Source organism: Ovis canadensis, chromosome 3 (genome assembly GCF_042477335.2).
Source record: "Ovis canadensis isolate MfBH-ARS-UI-01 breed Bighorn chromosome 3, ARS-UI_OviCan_v2, whole genome shotgun sequence".
NCBI classification, from domain to species: Eukaryota; Metazoa; Chordata; class Mammalia; order Artiodactyla; family Bovidae; genus Ovis; species Ovis canadensis.
In genome coordinates this window covers 159,058,487-159,079,899 of record NC_091247.1, presented here as the reverse complement: position 1 = coordinate 159,079,899, position 21,413 = coordinate 159,058,487, and the positions used below count along the sequence as shown (strand labels likewise).

The window sequence follows — 21,413 nt, the reverse complement described above, 5'->3', positions numbered from 1 at the left end:
AAACAAGTTTGCAGAGACGTGCATGGACCTAGAGTATGTCATACACAATGAAGTACGTCATACACAATGAAGTACGTCAGAAAGAGGAAAACAAATCTTTTATTTTAATGCATATATGTAGAATCCAGAAAAATGATACTGATGAACCTACTTGCAAATCAGAAATAGAGACACAGACACAGAGAACAAGATCCCAAGCAGGGAAAGCAGGGAAGTAGGAGGAATCGAGAGATTGGGACTGACACATACGCACTATTGACACTATATAAAATAGAGAATTAATGAGAACCTACTGTATAGCACACAGAACTCTATTCAATGCTCTCTGGTGACCTAAACAGGAAGGAAATCCCAAAAAGAGTGGGACACGTGTATCTGCACAGCTGATTCACCTTCCTGCAGAGTAGAAACTAAAGCAGCTAACCGCCAGTGAAGACTAATTTAAAACCGATATTAGAAAAATGCAGTTAGCATATCAAACTCAACATCATAAAGCTAAGGGAAAAAGTGAATCAATTTACACTCACTTAAAATCATGTTAATTATAGTCAAGGTAGAACACAGATAGATAACAAACGGGAAGACAACATGGGAGTGACTGAAACTGGGAAGTTGTTCTCAGTCATGTCAGCCTGATGGATCAGAAGGGGGTATTAACAGGCCCGGATGCTTTCTGTTCTATAGTAAACTATGTAAGACGGTCCTTCTATTTCCCTAGTGCAGGGACTTCCCTGATAGTCCAGTGGTTGAGATTCCATACTCCCCCTGCAGGGAGCATGAGGCGACCCCTGCTCAGGGAACTGAGATTCCCTAAAGAGTGCACAGTGCAGCCAGCGGGGGGCAAAAAATATATATATATGATTTCTTTCCCTAGTGTCAATCAATCCACACAACTTTCTTTTCTCTCTCTCTCAGTTGGTTTAATGTTGTGTTACAACACAGGTGTACAACATAGGTGATTGAGTTATACATATACATATATTCATTCTATTTCAGATTGTTTACACATATAGATTATTACAGATTACTGAGGAGCATTCGCTGTGCTATATAGTAAGTCTTTGCTGGTTATCTATTTTATCCTCCCAGTCTAACTCTCTCAAGCAACTTAATTTAAAAACCCCCGAATAGAAGGTCTCCCTAACTTGGAGAGCAGGAGAATTCATTTTTCTTCAGTGCCTAGGAGACAGAAAAGACTTTCTCCTTGTGTACATCTCCTTGAGTCTCCTGGTAAAATGTTTTCAGACACCGGAGGTTGTGCTGGCTCGTCAGACTCACTCTGATTACTGTGTGTACCCAGAGCACGACATTGACCAACAGTTACCACTTCTGTAACACAGAGGGACTCGGGGAAGATCCAAGCACAGGACTAATTCATTACGCATCATTTACAGTAAACTGCAGGCTGGAAGAATGATTGTTTAAAAATCATTTGCTGCTGATGTACCACTTCATTATATTTCACCCGTGTTTATGAAGGCGGGAGAGAGGTTCGAACATAATAGACTGTCATTTCTCTGACTTGCTAATGAAAGCCGCAGTGCTGAACACACAAATCAAGCTGCTCATTTTTTGCCCAGCGCAATTTGAAAACTCAGTATGTACCACCAGCCACAGAGCAAAGTGGATCAGCTCTCTGGGGGAAAATCCTTCATGTGTACCTGCCATAAGAAGTAATAAGTTCTGCTTTGCATCACTCTATTTATAGACTTCAGTTATTTTCACATATTTTTTGGCCTTTTTTCTATAGCAGCATGCAATCTCAAATGAATCAGTCTCATCTTGTCAATTTCACCGTTAAATTGGGCTTAAATATTCTCTTTAGGTGTTAGAGGATTGTAGGGACATTTTCTGTTCAAACAGGAACAAATGAGACTGAGGCAACATCTTTGGTCTCTAAAATTCTCTAGCTTCTAACTGACCTATATTTCATTCATTAGTCTTAGGCAGCAGATGACTTCCTTAGAAATGCCATATTTGGTGCAGCCCCAAGGCCTGGGTGAATAGCTGTTGCTTGGTGTATGATGAGTCAGAAAATACAGGGTAAATGGAGACTATGTTGAATTTTTTTTTTTTTGGTAGCAAAGTATATTAGTTGTGAGGTAACCAACTCAGCACAAGGAAAACCTTCCTGCTGATCTTTGCCTGCTCATTAATTCCACAATTGCTTACTATTTGCTAAGCACTGCTCTATGCACTGGAGACAATAGTAGTAAACAGGACATATAAAGAACCTGACCGAGGGTATCTTACGTTTTAGTGTGAGAATGAGAAAAAAATAAATGTATCAGTCAGTTTCAGATAGTGATAAGTACTATGGAAAATTAAATAAACGGAGGCATGAGCAGAATCTCCGACATATTTGTAATGCTGCCAAGAGTCTTGATTTTATGATCTTAGAAAGTTGTCTCTAAAGAAGTGATATAGCCTTGACAATTTCTTAAATATTCAGTAATTACAACACTCATATCACTGTTTTGAGTTTGGTCTTGATGCTGCTCTGGCAGGACACTCTCTATACTGCGGTCCCCACAGTCCTCACTTGGGCCCACTGGGATGTCTTGGAGGATATGGGGACAGCCTGACTGAGCAGCTGAGGAGCTTGCCTCTTGGCATATTCCCATATGGGTGATCCTCTCAAGAAGAGCAGAGTTTGATTCAGCATCTTTGGGCAACATCTGCAGCACCCTAGCACCATTTTTTAAATAATTTATTTATTTATCATTAATTTCTTTTTTGGTTATGCTGTGTGGCATGCAGGATCTTATTAACAGTCCCCCAATCAGGGATCAAACTCACGCCCCCTTAGTGAAAGTACAGAGTCTTAACTACTGGATAGCTAGGGAAGTCCCTCATGCCTTTTTTTCCTTTAAGTTTTAATTTTTGAAATAATTTTAAAATTGTATGAGAGCTGCAGGAACACTGTAAAGCACTCACTCCTTGATATCCTTCATGCACACACACACACAGAGACATTTCTCTCTCTCTCTCTCTCTCTCTCTCTTTTTTTTTTTTTGCATTGAGTGTACATTGCAAATATCTCCATTCCCTTGGTTTTACTGAGATGTAACCGACAAAGCCATAAACCATTTAAAGTGTACAATGTGACCATTTGATGGGCATATGTACTGTGTAGCACCATGCTTTGTATGACATGACACACTTGCTTGAGTCAACTGACTGGTTTCCCATTAGTGAGACAGGCTCCATTTCTTGGAGCGGCTCAATGGTGGAACTAGACAGAGAACTAGGCCTGAAAATCAGAGGAAATGCCCTTCACCCACCTGAACAGTATTAGAGCCATAAAATCCTAGTGTAAATGTCACTCTATATATCTGCTCTAATAATGAAAATTTAGACCAATGAAGCGTCAAATTGTATGTTAACAAAGAGGAAAATGCTGAACAGAGAGGGCAGAACTTTAAAAATTCCTGTCCTTCCCTCTTAATTCAAGGTTGCCAGCTTCTGTGTGCGGGGCCAAGGGCACTGTATTATTTTCTACACTTTGATTTTTCAGTAGGTGTTGATGCTTCCTTGGAGAAGGCAATGGCGCCCCACTCCAGTACTCTTGCCTGGAGAATCCTATGGACAGAGGAGCCTGGTAGGCTGCAGTCCATGGGGTCGCTAAGAGTCAGACACGACTGAGTGACTTCACTTTCACTTTTCACCTTCATGCATTGGAGGAGGAAATGGCAACCCATTCCAGTGTTCTTGCCTGGAGAATCCCAGGGACGGGGGAGCCTGGTGGGCTGTCGTCTATGGGGTCGCACAGTCAGACACGACTGAAGCGACTTAGCAGCAGCAGCAACAGCAGCGATACTTCCTGGATGTATTCGAAACAGTGTATGTGTACACATCTTGGGCTGATTAACATTTCAGCCTCTCAGTCTGTATACCCTCTGCAAATACTCAAATGTGAGATACAAGAAAGATATATCATCTTTATCCTATTATGACCAAATTGATAAATGTCTTTTCTCATACTCTAGGAGACAAAAAACATTCTCACAAAATTTTGAGGTCTCATTTTGGCTGCAGAGTTAAGATAATTTTCCTGGGGCATCAAGAGTTTGGAAGTGCAGTAGATATGAACCCTTGACTTCTTCCTGCTTTTGTGAATTGCCCCAAAGTCTTTGCCATGAAAAAAATAAGCAAAGAAAGCCATCCTACCTGGAAAAAGGAGGTCAATCAAATAAATAATATATTAACTTTAGGCTTTCAGGTCTAGTGTGGTATCCTGTCTTTTCATGAACATTAGATAGACATGATTAAATAAGCCACAAATTATTGTAAAATGTGTTAAAAAAAGAGGCTGCAATAATTTGGACAAACCTTCCATGTGGTCAAACTTTGATTCACCAGTAATCTTTCAAACAAAGGAAGATTAGACTGACAGATTTTTTTAAATAACCATAGAAGTGGAATAGAATCTGCTAGTTCAAAATACTTGGAATTCATCTTCTCTTTGAAAAAGAATATGAGTAGAAATAAGGTTAAAATTTTTTTAACAGAATGTTAAATTTTTAATCTAAATTTAAACTTTAGTGTCATAGAGACAGTAATGTCATTTCTTTTCCACTATTATCATTACTAAAAATTTTATAAAACCTTATGAAAGACCAAAAAAATCTTTTTTTACTCATTATGCCATAAGAGACATGATTAAAATGACAAGTTCCCAAATAACATGAAAAATGCATTTCCCCTTTATCCAAAGCAAATGCATTTTGCTCCTAAGAGATGTTTAATCTATTCTCTTTTTTGAGAAGAGATAGCAGAGGGATGAAAGGATTTACAGTTCGAATTGTCATTTAATGAAAGACACATATTTGACTTGTGATTATAAAATAATTGCTGTAACAATTTTGAGTTTAGACAGCAGTAGTGAATTTTGATATGAATGAAAAACAAATTATATTTCTGTTAACATTCAAGGTTACTTCTCTGGGTCAGACTTCTGAAAAGTTACGCTTTATTATGCCATGGGAATAGTGGAACCAATGTTAAGAAATCTTCTCTATGTGTATGTGTACAAATATTTATTCCAGGAAGCATTCGGTTTCTATAGAATTAGTTTAAAAGAACAGCTTAATCTTTCATAAAAACTTTTATAAAGAACTTTAATATGCTTTCTACTACCTTATTCTCTTCCTCCAGCCTCTCCATCAGAGAGAGTGTTCACATGAATGGCTAAATTCAATCACCATCATTGGCTCACTGGGACGAAATGTGAGGAAAAGCCACAGTTCCTTTATAGTTTCAGCTTCTGAGTGTTTGCTTACTCCCTAGCAACTGGGGCACCAAAATGGCCACAGGACTGCACTTGCCCTGAGAAATGCCTTTTACTGAGAAGATCCAGGGGCTAGTAGGGGATCCAAGCCTCTTTAAAGGTCTCTTTCAGTTCGCTGGTACATTTTTTGTCTAGACACATCTTTCCTTGCCACTAGGGTGGTAATGATACTCTTGAGGGAAGTAAGGTTAGGAGGTGAGCACAGAAGAACAAAGGCTGTAAACTTGCACTTTGCTCTGTTGACCTTAATTTATCAGGAGGACATCTTGGGATTTTTCCAGCAAATGATAAAGAGGGTGCATTTTCCAGGTCTCTGTGCATTTCTCTCTTTTGCAGTCTCTCTCTCTCACGAGAACAAGAATTAACAAGTATTTTTAAGTAAGACAGTAAAAGTTTAGAACTCCAATTGTCAGAACTCAGTCAAGAAGCAGTTTCCAAGAAGTTCCTAAATTTTCTCCTTAAGATGTAACAGGAAGTCATAATCACCTATTAACCACTTTGGTTTCTTAGCCTTCTGGCTGGTGAACTCCCTTTTCTTTTGAACTGTTCTAAATAATTGAGGATGTTGAAGACATCCAACCCTTTTGGCTGATACCTTTTAAGAAAGAACAAAAGTGTGTTTGTTCATATTCAAACTCCAGGAAAATAACCCCTGATGCTACTAAAAAAAAAAAAAAAAGGTTCCTTGATTTCAGTGACTTTAAGATTGATATAAGGGACTTCCCTAGGGAGTCCAGTGGTTTAGACTCTGTGCTTCCAATGCAGAAGGTGTAGGTTCCATCCCAGGTTGGGGAACTAAGATCCCATGTGCTGTGTGGCACAGCCAGAAAATAAAAACAAACAAACAAAAAAACCTATCAATTAAAAAAAAAAAAACCTGACATAAGGAAGAACAAAAGGAAAAAAATCTATTACGAAGAATCACTGTGTGTCATGAACTAAGGATTGTAATTAACAACTTCTGTGTACCTAACATGTAACTTTAAAAACTACTTACAATTTTAAGGTAAAGCCTGGCCCATAAACCTGTGTTGTAATTTAGTATGTAACACTGGAAAACCCATGAAAGGAAAATATGAGACTAGTTCAGGGCTTCCCTTGTGGCTTGGATGGTAAAGAATCCACCTGCAATGCAGGAGAGCCTGGTTTGATCCCTGTCTCTGGAAGACCCCCTGGAGAAGGGAATGGCTACCCACTCCAGCATTCTAGCCCAGAGAATCCCATGAACAGATAAGCCTGACGGACTACAGTCCATGGGATCACAGAGTCAGACACAGCTAAATGACCAAGCACGCATACACACAGTCAGTGCTTTTGTTTAGTACCGTATAAAGTGGAAAGGACAATGGAAATCTCTTTATTCCTTCCAGCACAGGATTACTGAGTACCATCTAATTAGAGAAGCCGAAAAGGAAGTGATGGATAACTGGCATTCTTAAATTTCAAACTTTCAGGACTTCCTTATTGCTGACAAGGAGAAAGCAGAGAAGATGGCCTATAGCTGATTGCAGTAGTTTTTCTAAACATGACTAGCACTAAGAATGAAATTTTCGTAGGTTGGAATAGAAGAAATCTCAGCACTGGGTGAAGCCATATAATTAGATGTTTCAAATTACTTTAGAATCTTCAAAGCACACAAACAAGGATATGGATCATTCACAATATGCCTCTTTATAAGCCACATACTTTCATAATAAATCAAAGTCTTCATAATAAGAAAAAATAACCACACGTAATTCTTATAAATAATAATCATTAACAGGGAAGAAACTGGACTTGTCTGGCTCTTTGCTCAAGTAGAAAGTTCTCCCTTTACTGACAGATTTGCCAAAGCATCCAATTTAATGTTCGAAACACTGCTTTGTTTTATCTTGAGTTGTCAAACTACTGCACTCTAAAATCCTGCCACTAAACTTTAGCTGTACTCAATTTACTTGCATTTAATACAGACAGGCATTATTTTTGATACTAAATGTACTATATTTTTGATACTAAATGTACTTATGTTTTTAACACTTCTCTTAAGGACAGTTGCTACCATAAGAGGTTTTCCATGAATCACCTAATTCAGATAAAGATTGAATAATATTTTCAATTTCCTTCCTACATTTATTTTAGAATGTATGTCACTCACGAATTCAAAATTTCAAACTATGGAAGTTTGGAGGTAAAGACATTGAAGATATTTCTTCAAAATGTTTTGTGGAGGAAAAAAGGTATTATATATTGTATTATAAGAAACCTCATCACAGCTTCCTAAAGAAACAAAGTCCCAGAATTTTACAAGAATTGCTCAGTGGAAGTAAATCCAAGTTCAAAGAGACAAGAAGAAAGGAGTAATTTGTTATTCAGCATATATATGATCTGCCACAGCAATTTTGAACCACTTTGTTCTGCTGGGTTTGCCTTAGTAAAGGGATAGATGCTGCTGTGAGAATCATTCCCTGAAAACAGAGGTGAAAGTAAGTCAATGAGTGAGAGCTGATATAAATTCAAGTCATTTTACAAAGGATTTGCACACAAGATGAATTTTCACAAGTTGGCAAGCTTTTCCAGAATCTTGCTTTCATGAATGTTATTTGAACAAGTTGTATAGAATGCAGTCTCCATTCTATGAGATAGCATTGCTTTTTTTTTTTTTTTTTAACCAAGTTGGAACTATTCAGGTCACCAAATAACAGGGATCAAAAGTAAAACAGCTGAAAAATCCAACAGTCTGGTCTAACCTGGGATGCTCTGTCTCCTCACAGCCAATGCTCCATCAGGCGGCTTTGTCTGGCTGGCGGATTTAGTGTAGGGACTCTCATCTGCAAAGGTACAATGAAGGCTTTGGTTAATTTCCATCCAGTTTCTACTGTAGTGAAGGTCTTTCAATGGATTGCAATCCTTCTGCCAGAGACAGATGGTATGGTATGGTAGAAAGAGTCTGTAGACCTGGGTCCTAACCTGGGTTTAGCCGTGGGACTTGGTCAAGTCATTTAAATATGCTTTGAACATCAGTTTCCTCCCTTATGAAAGAGGGATATGCGTTCACACCCATCTCTGAGGATTGTCAGGATAAAGCAATGATGCACATGAAGGCATAGAATGGTAAGAAGTTTGTAAAAAGAGTACACAGATAATTTGCCTGTCACCTATATTCATTGATAAATAAATATCCATGAATATCAGTAACAGGAAGACAAGGAAGGAATAAAATGGCTCAATGGGCACTAAGAATAAGCTAGTAGAACAAAGGAAAGGAAAAGAAATATTATATTTCAGAGAAGCAGATGACAGAATATTAGTATTGCAGGGGAATAAAGACACACAGAATTAGTGGGTTCCTACTGAAATGATGAATGGGCATCCAGTGGAAAATAAAGGGAAAGGGACATTCAGGGTAAGACCACAGAAGCTAGGTTAAGAATAGAGAGGCAAAGACGGTTTGGGAAAAGAAGACACATATTGCAATGAGCTGGTTTGCCCTCTTAGAAAGAGATGAAAATAACTTGGAGAACCAGAGAAAGAGCAACTGAAGAGACAGAAGGACTAAAGCTCAGTGGATCTGTGACAGTCAAGAAGCTGAATGAGCAAAACACTAGGTGAAAAAACCATACAAGTGATGGATCCATCAAATTCTAAGTAAAATGATTTTTTTTAATCTAGGAAGAGATTTAGTCTGACTTGGAATATAGGAATAATGATCCAGGATGGCAAATATTAGGGTGAAATAGAAAGGAAATATTCTTTTTAGTCGGTATAGGACATTTGTATAGAGTAAAAGAGATGTCTGAGTGACATTAAACATTTTCAGGCATAGAATATACACAGCCTGAGCAGATATAATGTTCAATAATTGCCTAGTAGCTCTACTCAAGCTAGATGACCCAAAGGTTACTTCTGGCCATACTATCGGGTTGCTTTGTTGTTGTTGTAACAAGAAATCATTAAAGGCTTAAAAATATCATTATATTAGATATGCAAACTATTAAATATAACAAGGATTTAATTCAGCAACAAGCTTTTATCATCTGAAAACATTAACTCTCCCAACTATAGTTCATGTTGCAAAATTGAGGAACTCCATTCCTCTTTAGGATGTACTTCTGGTTGAAATGATTCATGATTTCTTCATAAAACTAACAAGGTCTTTGTAAGCAATGACAAAAAGGAAAGATTAACACTACTGTAAGCTGCAATTAACTTAAAAAATGGCAGTCATGCTGTTTCATGTTTATATTCCATTTGTCACACAATTCTTTATATTCTTCCAACCATAAAGACAAACTACCAACGTTCAGATACCAGTACAATCAACAGTATCACTTTTGCTTATGAAGCAATATCCTAGATCTCTGACTCTTCTCTTCGTAAATGCGATTTTGAGGATAAACACAAACCACAAAACAAAATGCCTGCCTTATATTACAAAGTCTTTGCCATTCCATGCCCACCTGAGTATCTGAACTCTTTTCTCACAATATTGATTTAATAACCAGGCCATATGCTTAACCAAACTTACTATATGCTAAAATATGGATTCTTTATAAAACCAATTTAAAAATGTATTTCTTTTTATTATCTAAAGCTTTGAAACCATGTATTTGATTACAGAGCACTGAGTCAGGAGATACAGATCACAGCAATCAGTTTCAGGAACAGCATCTTGGAAGCCTAAAGGCTTTCTCAAGTTTTCAATTTGTCTAGACTCTAGCCAATTAAAGTCTTGAGTTGAATCCAGTGTTGGATTTTCCTACAGGGCAGTAAGAGATCTGACCAGGAGACTCTGGGGTGCTTTGTATTTGACGCTATATTTTAAGGAGCCATGTCTTTAGAAATTTACCTAGTTTGCATTATAGAAGTAGTCAACCCTGGCAAAACTGTTTTCTTACTTATATTGGAGAACCATTTCCTTGATTTAGAGCTGAAATAGTCTAGTTATGTACATCCGTAAAAGGCTGAAACTGAATTATAGATGGCCACCTGGCCAGCCTCTGCTAATCCATTCCCCAGCCCCTGACCGCACTCGTGTTAAGACCATCCTTACTGAGCACAGATGGAAGTAAACATTACCCAGAAGCCAAAATTTGCATTGGTTGAAGGATCAGACCAAAATAAGTTCGATATTATCTAAGAATAGGTTTCTGAAGTCAGTCAGGATGAAGGCAATAATTCCTAATGAGGCAGAATCTTGGCAACCTTCATCAGGAGAGCTAAGGTGAGCACAGCAACAGAGCAGCATGGCACCTTTTAACATTTATTTTTAAAGAAACTTTTCCTAGGAACATCTGTTGAATTTAAACCCCTAGGAGGGAGCATAGGTCTTTTATACAAACCTACCCATCAGAGAATGGGCATCAGTTCTCTTGATGTGATTTATTCCAAGTCAAATCTTGACTCAAACTTTGAAAATAGAAATGGAGGGAAGACATTGAATGAATCAGTGGCTGATGCCTCTGTAATATTAGGTTGGTACAAATGTAATTGTGGCTTCAGACTGTGAATTTTAAATCATTAGTACTAGGTTCGAACACATATTTATTAATCAAAATAGGAACCATTACAATCAAAACATTTTTGCTGAAGAGAAATAAGTTTGCCTATTCTTATAGTGTAAAAATCGGTGTCCTGGCATTCCAGAACTCTTGGAAAGCATTTCTGCCTCTAGCTGGCTGTGGAAGCATTTTCCCTGCCAAATGCTGTCAAGATGCTAGAAGAAGTGGTAGTCAGTTGCCAAGAGGTCAGGTGAATATAGTCGAATAGGCAAACCATCGTAGACTAATTTGTTCAACTTTTGAAGGGTTGCTTGCGTGACGTGCAGTTGGGCACTATAGTGGAGAAGAATTGGGCCCATTCTGTTAACCAATTCTGGCTGCAGGCATTGCAGTTTTTGGTGCATCTAACTGATTTGCTGAGTATACTTCTCAGATGTAATGGTTTTGCTGGGATTCAGAACACTGCAGTGGATCAGACTGGCAGCAGATCACCGAATAGTGACCATGACCTTTTTTTTTGGTGCAAGTTTGGCTTTCAGAAGTGCTTCTTCTTGGTCCATCCATTGAGCTAATCATTGCCAGTTGTTCTGTAAAATCCATTTTTCATTGCATGTCACAATTCAATCAAGAAATGGTTTGTTGTTGTAAAGGATAAGAGAAAAAAATTTTTTTGTCTAACATCATTTCCATAGTTTAATAAGTCATTAGCACAAAAACATAAGCAAGAAATGCACATTAAAAGGATGTATAATATAACCACATTTAGGAATGGATTGTAATATCAAACAGCAAAGTTCAACAATGCAAAACCGCAATTACTTTTGTACAAACCAAATACAATGGAATATTACTCAGCCATAAAAAGAAAAGAAATAGTGCCATTTGCAGAGATGAGGATGGACCTGGAAATTTTCATACAGAGTGAAGTCAAACAAAGATAAATATAATCTGATATCACCTTTGTGGAATCTAAGATAGGGCACAAATGAGTCTATCTACAAAACAGAAGTAGACTCACAGACTTGTGGTTGCCAATGCGGGGGAATGGAGAGACGGACTGGGAGTTTGGGGTTATTACATTTAGAACGGATAAACAATAAGATCTTACTGTATAGAACAGGATACTGTATACTGGGATAAACCATAATGGAAAAGAATATAAAATAAGAATGTTCATATGTTTATAAATGAGTCACTTGGCTGTACAACAGAAATTAGAGGAACACTGTAAATCAACTATATTTCCATTTAAAATGTAAAAAATAAAATAAACGCCAATACAATTAATTCACTGTTGCTCAGTAAAGGGCTCAAAAGTTTCAGTTAATTACAAGATCTGTGTTAATACTTTTCGTTTATCAGGAAGACACTAAATAGGCTTTCAAGTTCCAACTTAATTCCATAAGTGAACTAAAAAATAGGTGAAATAACAAAAAAGGAGTCAATCTATAGATAGTTCTAGGACAGTGCGCATCCCATAGTATGCATTCACTAAACATTTGCTGATAGACAAGTAAATTGTGTTTAACTTTTCAAATTAGAGCATTTATTGTAAACAAGCAACCTGAAGAAAGTCAAACACTTGTTATTAACTAACCTCCCTCCTCGCTCTGATTTCTTTTTCTAGGTTTACACCTATTCGTTTTAAAGCCATATCACCATCTACTAGTTATTAAGTATTGCCTTATTGCATGTTCAAAATTTGTGACTATTTATATAAATAATATTGAAATATATTTCCTTTAATTTCCATTCAGACTACAGAAGGTTTATTGAGTAACCTTTAACATAATGCCTTTAAACAAAAGAATTCCAGTTTTTATACCAGACTCCCCACCTTGACTTTATGGTTATTAACAAGGTATCCTTATGGAAAGTCGCTACAGGACAAAGGAGGCATTCAGCGAGTGAGTCAACGTGGCAAGTAATCATCAAGGGCATCACAGGGAATCAGAACTGTCGGCCTTTTAAAATGACATCATAGCAGCTAGATAATCACTGTCACATATGATGGCTGCCCACTGTCACTGGTTATAACAAGAAAGAGCATGGGTCCCCTTTATGGTGACACCCCAAGAAGCTAGGGAAAATGCCCTCCATTAAATGGAGAATGGACACTGCGACAGAGACAGAAAGGGCTTAATCAAGTATATACTTAAAACGGAAGTTGAACAATGGGGGGACCATCTGTCCCTCCCATTCCTCCTAATTCGACCAGTCTCCTTATGTACTAAACACAGGAGGGGCAAACACAGATCATTTGTTTTGATTACATGTTCCAAGTGAAGCTGGTATTTACAAACTTGGCAAGCAAACAGCAGGCACCCAAGAAGCAGGGCTTCATTCTGCATCATGACCAAAGCTCAGGTTGGAGCTGGGAGAATCCTATCTTGAGGAATGGACTCATGTCCCCTCATGTTCTTGTAACCTTGAACGGTTGCCTAGCATCAAATATCACCCGTGTGTAATCAGGATAGTCCTTGTCTCCATCTTCTACCTCTCCCATTCTGAGTCTGGGCTTCTTCCCAGAGGAAACAGATATGACTACGGTTTTAAGAATCTCTAGCTGTGTTCAGGGCTTTGTTGAAAAAAAAAATTAATTTCCTTTGGCTGAGACTAATCAGCCTATGCTAAACAATTTCTAACAACTAATTACGCACAATCGAGGCACCTGCTAAGCCAGCAGATCCCTCAACTTCTTGATTAGGAAAAAAAAAAGAGGCATTTTGTGCAATTACACATTATGACCATTTCCTAGCAGCAGGGAGACAGCCAGCTCATGCTACAATGTTCACGTACATTGTTAAGAGCAGGAGATAAAACTGTTTTTCGTGATTGAACAACATGACTTCCACTGTGAAGGAAATAGTGTGTCCATAGAATTTGACTACATTTCACAAATTTTAGTGCTTACTATGTGCAAGGGCTTCCCGGGTAGCTTGGCAGATAAAGAATCTTCCTGCAATGCAGGAGACCTCGGTTTGATTCCTGGGTCAGGAAGTTCCCCTGGAAAAGGGATAGGGTACCCACTCACTCCAGTATTCTTGGGCTTCCTTGGTAGCTCAGACAGTAAAAAATCCGCCTGCAATGTGGGAGACCTGGGTTTGATCCCTGGGTTGGGAATATCCCCTGGAAGAGGGCATGGCAATCCACTCCAGTATTCTTGCCTGGAGAATCCCTATGGACAGAGGAGCCTGGTGGGCTACAGTCCATGGGGTCTCAAAGAGTTGACTACAACTAAGCGACTAAGAACAGTACATGTGCAAACTAAGAAAGTGGATATAAGACAATGAGACTTTAAGTAGAATCGTGATGGAGGAATCCTTATTACTTCCCAGGATTGAGACTGGAGACTGCTTCATTAGCTGAGGAGAGAAATAGGCAAGGGCTTACAGTACTGGTGGAGGTGGGAACAGGAGGAGAAAGGAAGCTACACTGTGATGAATTAATGCAGAATTTTGCAATCAGAAAAATCAAGAAACAAGCAATGTAAATTGCCAGTTAACCTGGAAGTTTTGTGTGGTGTGGAACCATAATCTTTTCAGTATTGGGGTTCTGTGAACATCTTACTCCAGCCCAGCAGGAATATATTACAGGTTGGCTGTTTCTCTCTTTCTCTTTTTTAAAGTTTAATCAACATGGTCTTGATAGAAAAGATAAAATAGTATAAGGAAGAAAAATTACAGCACCATGCATCTAAAACAGGACAAAAAAAAATAAAAAGCTAACAAAACATATTTTAAAAATTTGCCTGGTGCCTCGGATAGCAAAGAATCTGCCTGCTAATGCAGGAGACCTGAGTTCGATGCCTGGGTTGGGAAGATCCCTGGAAGAAGGGAATGGCAACCCACTCCAGTATTCTTGCCTGGAGAATCCCATGGACAGAGGAGCCTGGTGGGCTATAGTCCAGTGGATCACAAAGGGTCAGATATGTCTGAGTGACTAACACATACACACACACACAAATCTATAAAAAAATTTTTTTAAAGAAATCATTCATCACATTCAATTGGGTTATATTAAATAGGCATACATTGTTAACATTGTTAACATTTGAAAATCAGTTACTGCAATTTAGAAAATTTCACAGAATGAAGGAGATAAAGAGAACTACTATCACAAAAGATTCAGAAAAAGCATTTGATAAAATTCAACATATATTCATGACAAAGAAGCGTCTTTACTCTTGAAAAGTTGATAAACTGTGGCCCTAAGACAGTGCAGCTCATCCTTGTTATAAAATGGGAGTACATTGCACAGAGCTGCAGACATTTATTTGCACTTCATCTCTGGTTGTTTTTTGGCTCCATCGTCAGTTTTGTAGTAGAAACCGAGATTGACAATGGAGCCAAAAAGCAGCCAGAGATAATATGTTTCTCTCTTTTTGACATCAGACCTCTAGTTCAGTTTGCTGCCTTGCTGGTTTGATGGCTTACTCTAAAATTTAAGCAAGATTTCCTGAGGGCTGGCTGTCACAAGGTTTTGATCATAGAACTTAATTCTGTCTTTCTCCACTTATCAAAATAAGGTGTAACTACAAGCACAGGGTCCTGCATAATTTAAAGAAATGCAAACAGAATCATATGGCCAAATATCCTTCTGCAATCTGAAACAGTTCTTACTTCCTGATCAAAATGACCCTGTTTTTCTAGGGCAAATGAAATGTACACCCTTAATCTTCCCTAGAGTCAGAGGATTCTGGGTGCTACATAGGCTTTAGCGCTATTGCTTTGGCATGAATTCTAGAGAATGAATTGACTTCATTTCCTTCCCTAATGGGATAAAGTGATCCACACAACTAGGTTTAAAGCAGAAGGGAGCAAGCATGATCTGAGCTTGAAGGTAGGAGGCAGAAGGTAGCGTGCTTTTCCATTACAGTCTCTTTCCTATTATGAGATGATTTCCTCTCTCCAACCTTCTATTTCCTCCTCTCTTCGGTCATTTGTTTTGCATCTGAATGGCATCATTGTCTATCCTTGACTCAGCAGGTTTCCTTACAACCTAGGTACTTTATATTCTTATAGGGGATCAGGTCTTTTGATTTTGAACATTAAAAAAAAGAGTCATTCAACAGAACAAATTCATTTTAAAACGAATGTCTGGTGGTTTCTTCACAATGACAGAATGTCCTCTAAAATTATATTAATCACAGTCACATCACCATCTCAGGAATTCAATATTACAGCTAAAAAGAATACCAACCATACACCCGTATTGCTACTGGCCTGTCTTATAAGACAGTCTGTCTCCTTCACTGCTCCATTATCCAACACCTTGTTACTCAAAATGAGGGTCACAGATGAGGGCATTGGCATTACCTAGGAGCTTATCAGAAATGGAGACTCTCAGACCTCATTCAGACCTATGCAATCAGAGCCTACATTTAATGAAATCTCCAGATGATCTCTACACACGTTAAAGTTTGGTATTTTGTGCTAAGTCGCTTCAGTCATGTCTGACTCCTTGTGACCCTATGGACTGAAGCCTGCGAGGCTCCACAGTCCTTGAAATTCTTCAGGCAAGAATACTGGAGTGGGTTGCCATTTCCTTCTCCATGGGATCTTCCTGACCAGGGATTAAACCTGATGGGTTCTTTACCACTAGCCAAAGTTTGGAAAGATCTCTTCTAATTGATTTGACCAACAGCAAAGGCACAGGTAGTGAGGCTCCATCTGTGCTGTTACCTGACTGCGTCACTGGCAGCCCACAAAGAAGCTGGCAAAATGGCTTCAATATTATCCCTAGACCCCAAATACCAGAATTATCAAACTGCTTATGGAATGAATTCCTCAAATGAAAATGAAAACTGCTCCAGGGCTATGGTTTTGAGTGAAATTCATCTTCTCCAGATCCACTTTAAACTCTTTAACAGTCCTAACATGGCTGATTTACAGGGGTATCTGGATACATCTAAGGTCAGATTACCTGGAGAAGCTGATTGATTGTAATAATAATAATTAGTTAATTTACACCTTAAAATGGAGACAGAAAATAGTAATGAGCTCCTAGCCCCTAGCTAGTAAAGAACAGCTGAAAATGAAAACTCATATCCCACCTTGAAGCAGGGACATGGAAGAAGAACCTTCTACGGTGGTGCTTGTTTAGTCACTAAGTCGTGTCCGACTCTTTGTGACCCTATGACCTGTAGCCCATCAGGTTCCTCTTTACATGGGATTTCCCAGGCAAGAATACTGGAGTGGGTTGCCATTTCCTTCTCCAGGGGATCTTCCTGACCCAGGGATCGAAACTGCTTGGCTGGTGGATTCTTTACTGCTGAGCCACCAGGGGAGCTCCATTTTCCAAGGCACTATCTCCTTAAACTCTTTTTACTTCAGACACAAAGTCACTTCCTTACATCTGCAAAGAAGGCCTCCAGCACAGAGCCTGACCTGTGATCTTCACTTGGGAGTAAATAGGATCACAGTGGCCCCCCAGCATCTGGTTAACCTTGTGGAGTGGTCTGTGCTAACTGTGCTCTTCCATGATGCCTGCGGGGTTTTTGGAAGAGTCATATCTGGAGCCAGGTTAATTTGTAAATCCTCTCTGAAATTAATGAGCATGAAATTGCACATTTCCTGCCTCTGGCATTCCTATTGCTCATCTGTCTGAATCACAAATGATAACTCCTATCCTTCTTCCTAGAACTGTTTCCAGCAAGGACAGATGAACAAGAGTCACAGATTGGCCTCATCACTATAAATTTCTAGAGGAATGGACTCTATGCCATTTTCATTACCATATCAGATCCCAATTTAAAACTTAAAAATTGAGTACAGCTTCTATAATTTCTATATGTGAAGAAGCCTATCTGCTTTAAATCCTTGGCTTGACCATCAGATTACGCCAGCTGACATTCTGCATACCTCAACATTATGAAATACACATAGGTTCAGTAAGTTCTAAGCATTAGAATAATAATCTGGATGTGTGTTTGTGTGTGTGTGTTAGTTGCTCAATCATGTCTGATTCTTTGTGATGCCATGAACTGTAGCCTGCCAGTCTCCTCTGTCTATGGGATTTCCCAGGTGAGGATACTGGAGTGGGTTGCCATGTCCTTCTCCAGGGGATCTTCCCGATCCAGGGATCGAATCTTGGTCTCCTCCATCTCTATTTTGCCCCTTCTCTAGGCCCTTTTTTTTGCATTTCTAATGTAAACCACAGAGAAAAAGATGGAGCTTTTTGTAAAATCAGGTCTCTCCAAGAATTTTTCTTTTACACGATATAACTGCAAATGTTTCTACATTTAGAAATCTTCAGTATGGTGGTTTCTGGAATGGGGCCAAGATTGATGGGAAAATGAGAGGAAGCAAAATGCAATCTGAATGACTTTATTCTAAGAGATCTGAATTTGTGCCAGTGTGTGACTAAATGCTGGGTGTCATTAGAAGACTAAGAATGAGTCACATTTGTCTGTGGAGTGAAGCATTCTTGTCTAGGTTTGATTATCATGAAAATAGCCTTTCAAGCCTTCACCTGCTGCCCTGACAATCAGGAACATGACAAAATTTTAACTAAGGTAACTTTCCAACCTGGTTCAGTGGCTCAGTATTTTTCTTTCTTTCTCTTCTTTTCCATTAACCAAGCGTTGTGTAAACAGAAACAAATGTCAACTGCTGGAAAATTACTTTATACAAATAAATGATCAGATACTGCTACTACTGCTGACAAATTCCTAATGAAACTGGAAAAATAAATACTGCCACCACTGTCCAGACTCAGTTTCCAATACAGAAGGTGAAAATCTGTCTCTTTATCTAGCACGCTTGAGTGATAGTTTGGAGCTTGGAGCACAGACTCTTTCCCCAGGGTCATTGATCTGACTGCAGAACGAGGACCATGCATTGTCAAAAACCCCTGTGTGACCACCAACTCCTTCCTTCATGGACTGATGTGTGCAGTGGTCTTAGAATGAATACTCCAAAGAATATTCCAATATGCTGAGGGAAAGCAACATTTTTTTTACTGAGATTCTACTTTCATTAACAATCAAAACACTAAGAGACAAGACTTTGTGGTAATGGAGAAAATGGATTAAGCCAGAAGCTATCAGAGCACAAAGTAGAGGGAAGGAAAAGCAAACCTCAGATTGAAGCCCTGGGTTGTACATAAGGGACACAAATAACATGAAGAAAAAAGCAAACTTGAGTCAACCAGAAGTTTATATCAATAATACTGATACTCCTATACATAATGATGGCGAATACTTACTGAGGATTCCCTGTGTGATGGCACAAACCTAAGTCCTTTATATGTGTATCTATCTTTTTTCATCTCAACCACTCAATAATATATAAAATTGCAAAAAAAAAAAAGATAAATTCATTTTACAAAAGCAGTCCTGGTTTTAAGGAAGAATTGGCCAGGCTAATGGTAGATTCCATGGTGAATTCTAAGTGGCATAGCTATTATATTGCTGCTGAATGATGCGGCTATACATATACATGCCTAGCACTGTGCTTAGTACTTCGTTTACATTGTCAGTACTTATGACAATGTAATTGCACAGGTATAGGTAGAATTAATGCTTCTGAAAATTTGAGGATATGGAGGTTTAGAGAGATGAAATAAGGTGTCTACATGTTCCCAGGAAGCAAAGGGTAGAAATAAAGCTTTAACTTACATGCTCTTTACCACAATGATATATTATTCATTCAAACTCGATTCACATCTTTTTTTTTTTTTAACAGTGTTTGTGTGTGTGTGTGTGTGTGTGTGTGTGTGTAAAGAAAGGCGCATTTTCATATAGTGGTCACTACTGGATGTACTCTGGTTGACTATATACCACTGATACAGGGTAGGGACTTGGAACTATATTTGAAGAGTTCCTAAATTTTCAGTTGAGAAAACAATGTATCATTTCTAGAAGTTTTAAAATCTGCTTCCTTCTCATGAATTCTTGGTTTACTTTATGAGATTCAGTTTTCTTTTCCAGAACATAAACAAATCACTTGAAAGAATGCCTTTTAGCCAAGAAGTTCTAAGCATTTTAGGAGATGAAATTTGGCTGAATTTCTCTCTCAAACTCCTTCTCTATGCCCACCATGCTCACTGAGAGAGTATTTATTATGAACTGGCTCCTACAAGTGGCTTATCACCTCAAAATGAATCAGTAGTGGGACCCTTTCTTTTCTCCTTTAGTATTCCAGACAACATGTTCAGAGCCTGCTGCTTACAGTATTTCAAGCCTTTCATTAGTGTTCATGCAGCTAGAGGGGTAGCATAGATCTTAGACCAGGTGACATGGAGCAATGCAATGAAGAAATGGTGGGATAACTTGTGTGGCTGGCAATGGAGATGATTGCATCTGTCTTTCTTCTCCCTCTGGCTCTTACAGCCCACCTCTACAAATAGCTGGGCTCCAGAGTAGGGAGGCTGCAATCTCTGTTCTCAGACTCAGGAGAGGATCTGTGCATCAGCGTCATCGGGCAGATAGGTGCAGACTCTTTCCTAAACTAAATTTCACAGAGAACTTTTGGAAACCAGATGAGCACCCATTGGCCATTCTTTCCAAGACTGTCATCTCTTTCAGCTTTGGCTCATTTCAGGACCTATCTTTGGGCTCCCTTTTTGTTAGGTTTTTCGTTTTGAAAATTCCCAGATTTAAGTCAAGTTTCTAGGTGTGAGCTAGTGTTGCTATAAACTATTTTAGAACCAACACCTTTTTCCACCCAGGGTCAGGATTGAGAATCACATTTAGATGCCTTGGGAATAACATATTTCACACATATGCCTTGAGTTGTCACATATTTTGCTTTATTAATTCATTGCTAGGTCAAGCAATAGCAGATGACTGCTTATCAAACAGATGACATGTTTTTAATGCATGATTAAAGCAGGATTTATCATGCCTGTCAGAAGCCAGGAAGCCTGTGATTTTCATTATTTAAAGCTGTACTTTAGAGATTCTCTGGTTTTACCTTGAGAGGTGGCGATTACACAGACAAAACCTTACCAGGGTGTTACACGAGAGATAGCTTTTGCATGGAAAACACAAAACCTATTTTTAATACACTAGAATTTTACTATAAAGCAATTTTCGTAGTTCATACAGCACTGCCACTTATTAGTTATGTTGTCTTGGACAAGTCCCTTCTCTATGAGCTTCAGTTTCCTCACCTATCAAATGGAAATAGTACCTATTTCATAGAATTGCTGTGAGGACTGAATAAAATTATGTAAACAAAGCACCAGGACTAGTTGATTTCAAGAGGGGGTGGTTACATCCCTTTCATCTGGTGAATGAAGCAGCAGAGTGATAGACCAGGGTTACCAAGGATCCCACAGCAACAGTTCTTTATCGTTTGAGCCACCAGGGAAGCCCTGGTGAATTGATGCTTTTAAATTGTGGTCCTGGCGAAGACTCTTGAGAGTCCCTTGGACTGCAAGGAGATCAAACCAGTCAATACTAAAGAAAATCAACCTTGAACATTCACTGGAAGGACTGATGCAGAAGTTGAAGCTCCAATACAGTGGCCACCTGATGCAAAGAGCTGACTCTCTGGAAAAGACCCTGATGCTGGGAAAGATTGAGGGTGGGAGAAGAGGGTGACAAAGGATGAGATGGTTGGATAACATCATCGACTCAATGGACATGAGTTTGAGCAAATTCTGGGCATTAGTGAAGGACAGGGAAGCCTGGTGTGCTG

At 38.8% G+C, this 21,413-nt stretch overlaps 1 protein-coding gene across 11 annotated transcripts in view; it reads right to left on the bottom strand.

The window, feature by feature from the left end:
* Positions 1–21,413, bottom strand: part of GRIP1 (glutamate receptor interacting protein 1) — a 762,378-nt gene that overhangs the window by 211,871 nt on the left and 529,094 nt on the right. For all 11 annotated transcript variants that reach the window (XM_069584696.1, XM_069584697.1, XM_069584701.1 and 8 more), the window contains exon 2: positions 8,017–8,097. In XM_069584696.1, the coding sequence (XP_069440797.1) occupies positions 8,017–8,097 (81 nt within the window). The remainder of the gene's footprint in view (positions 1–8,016; positions 8,098–21,413) is intronic.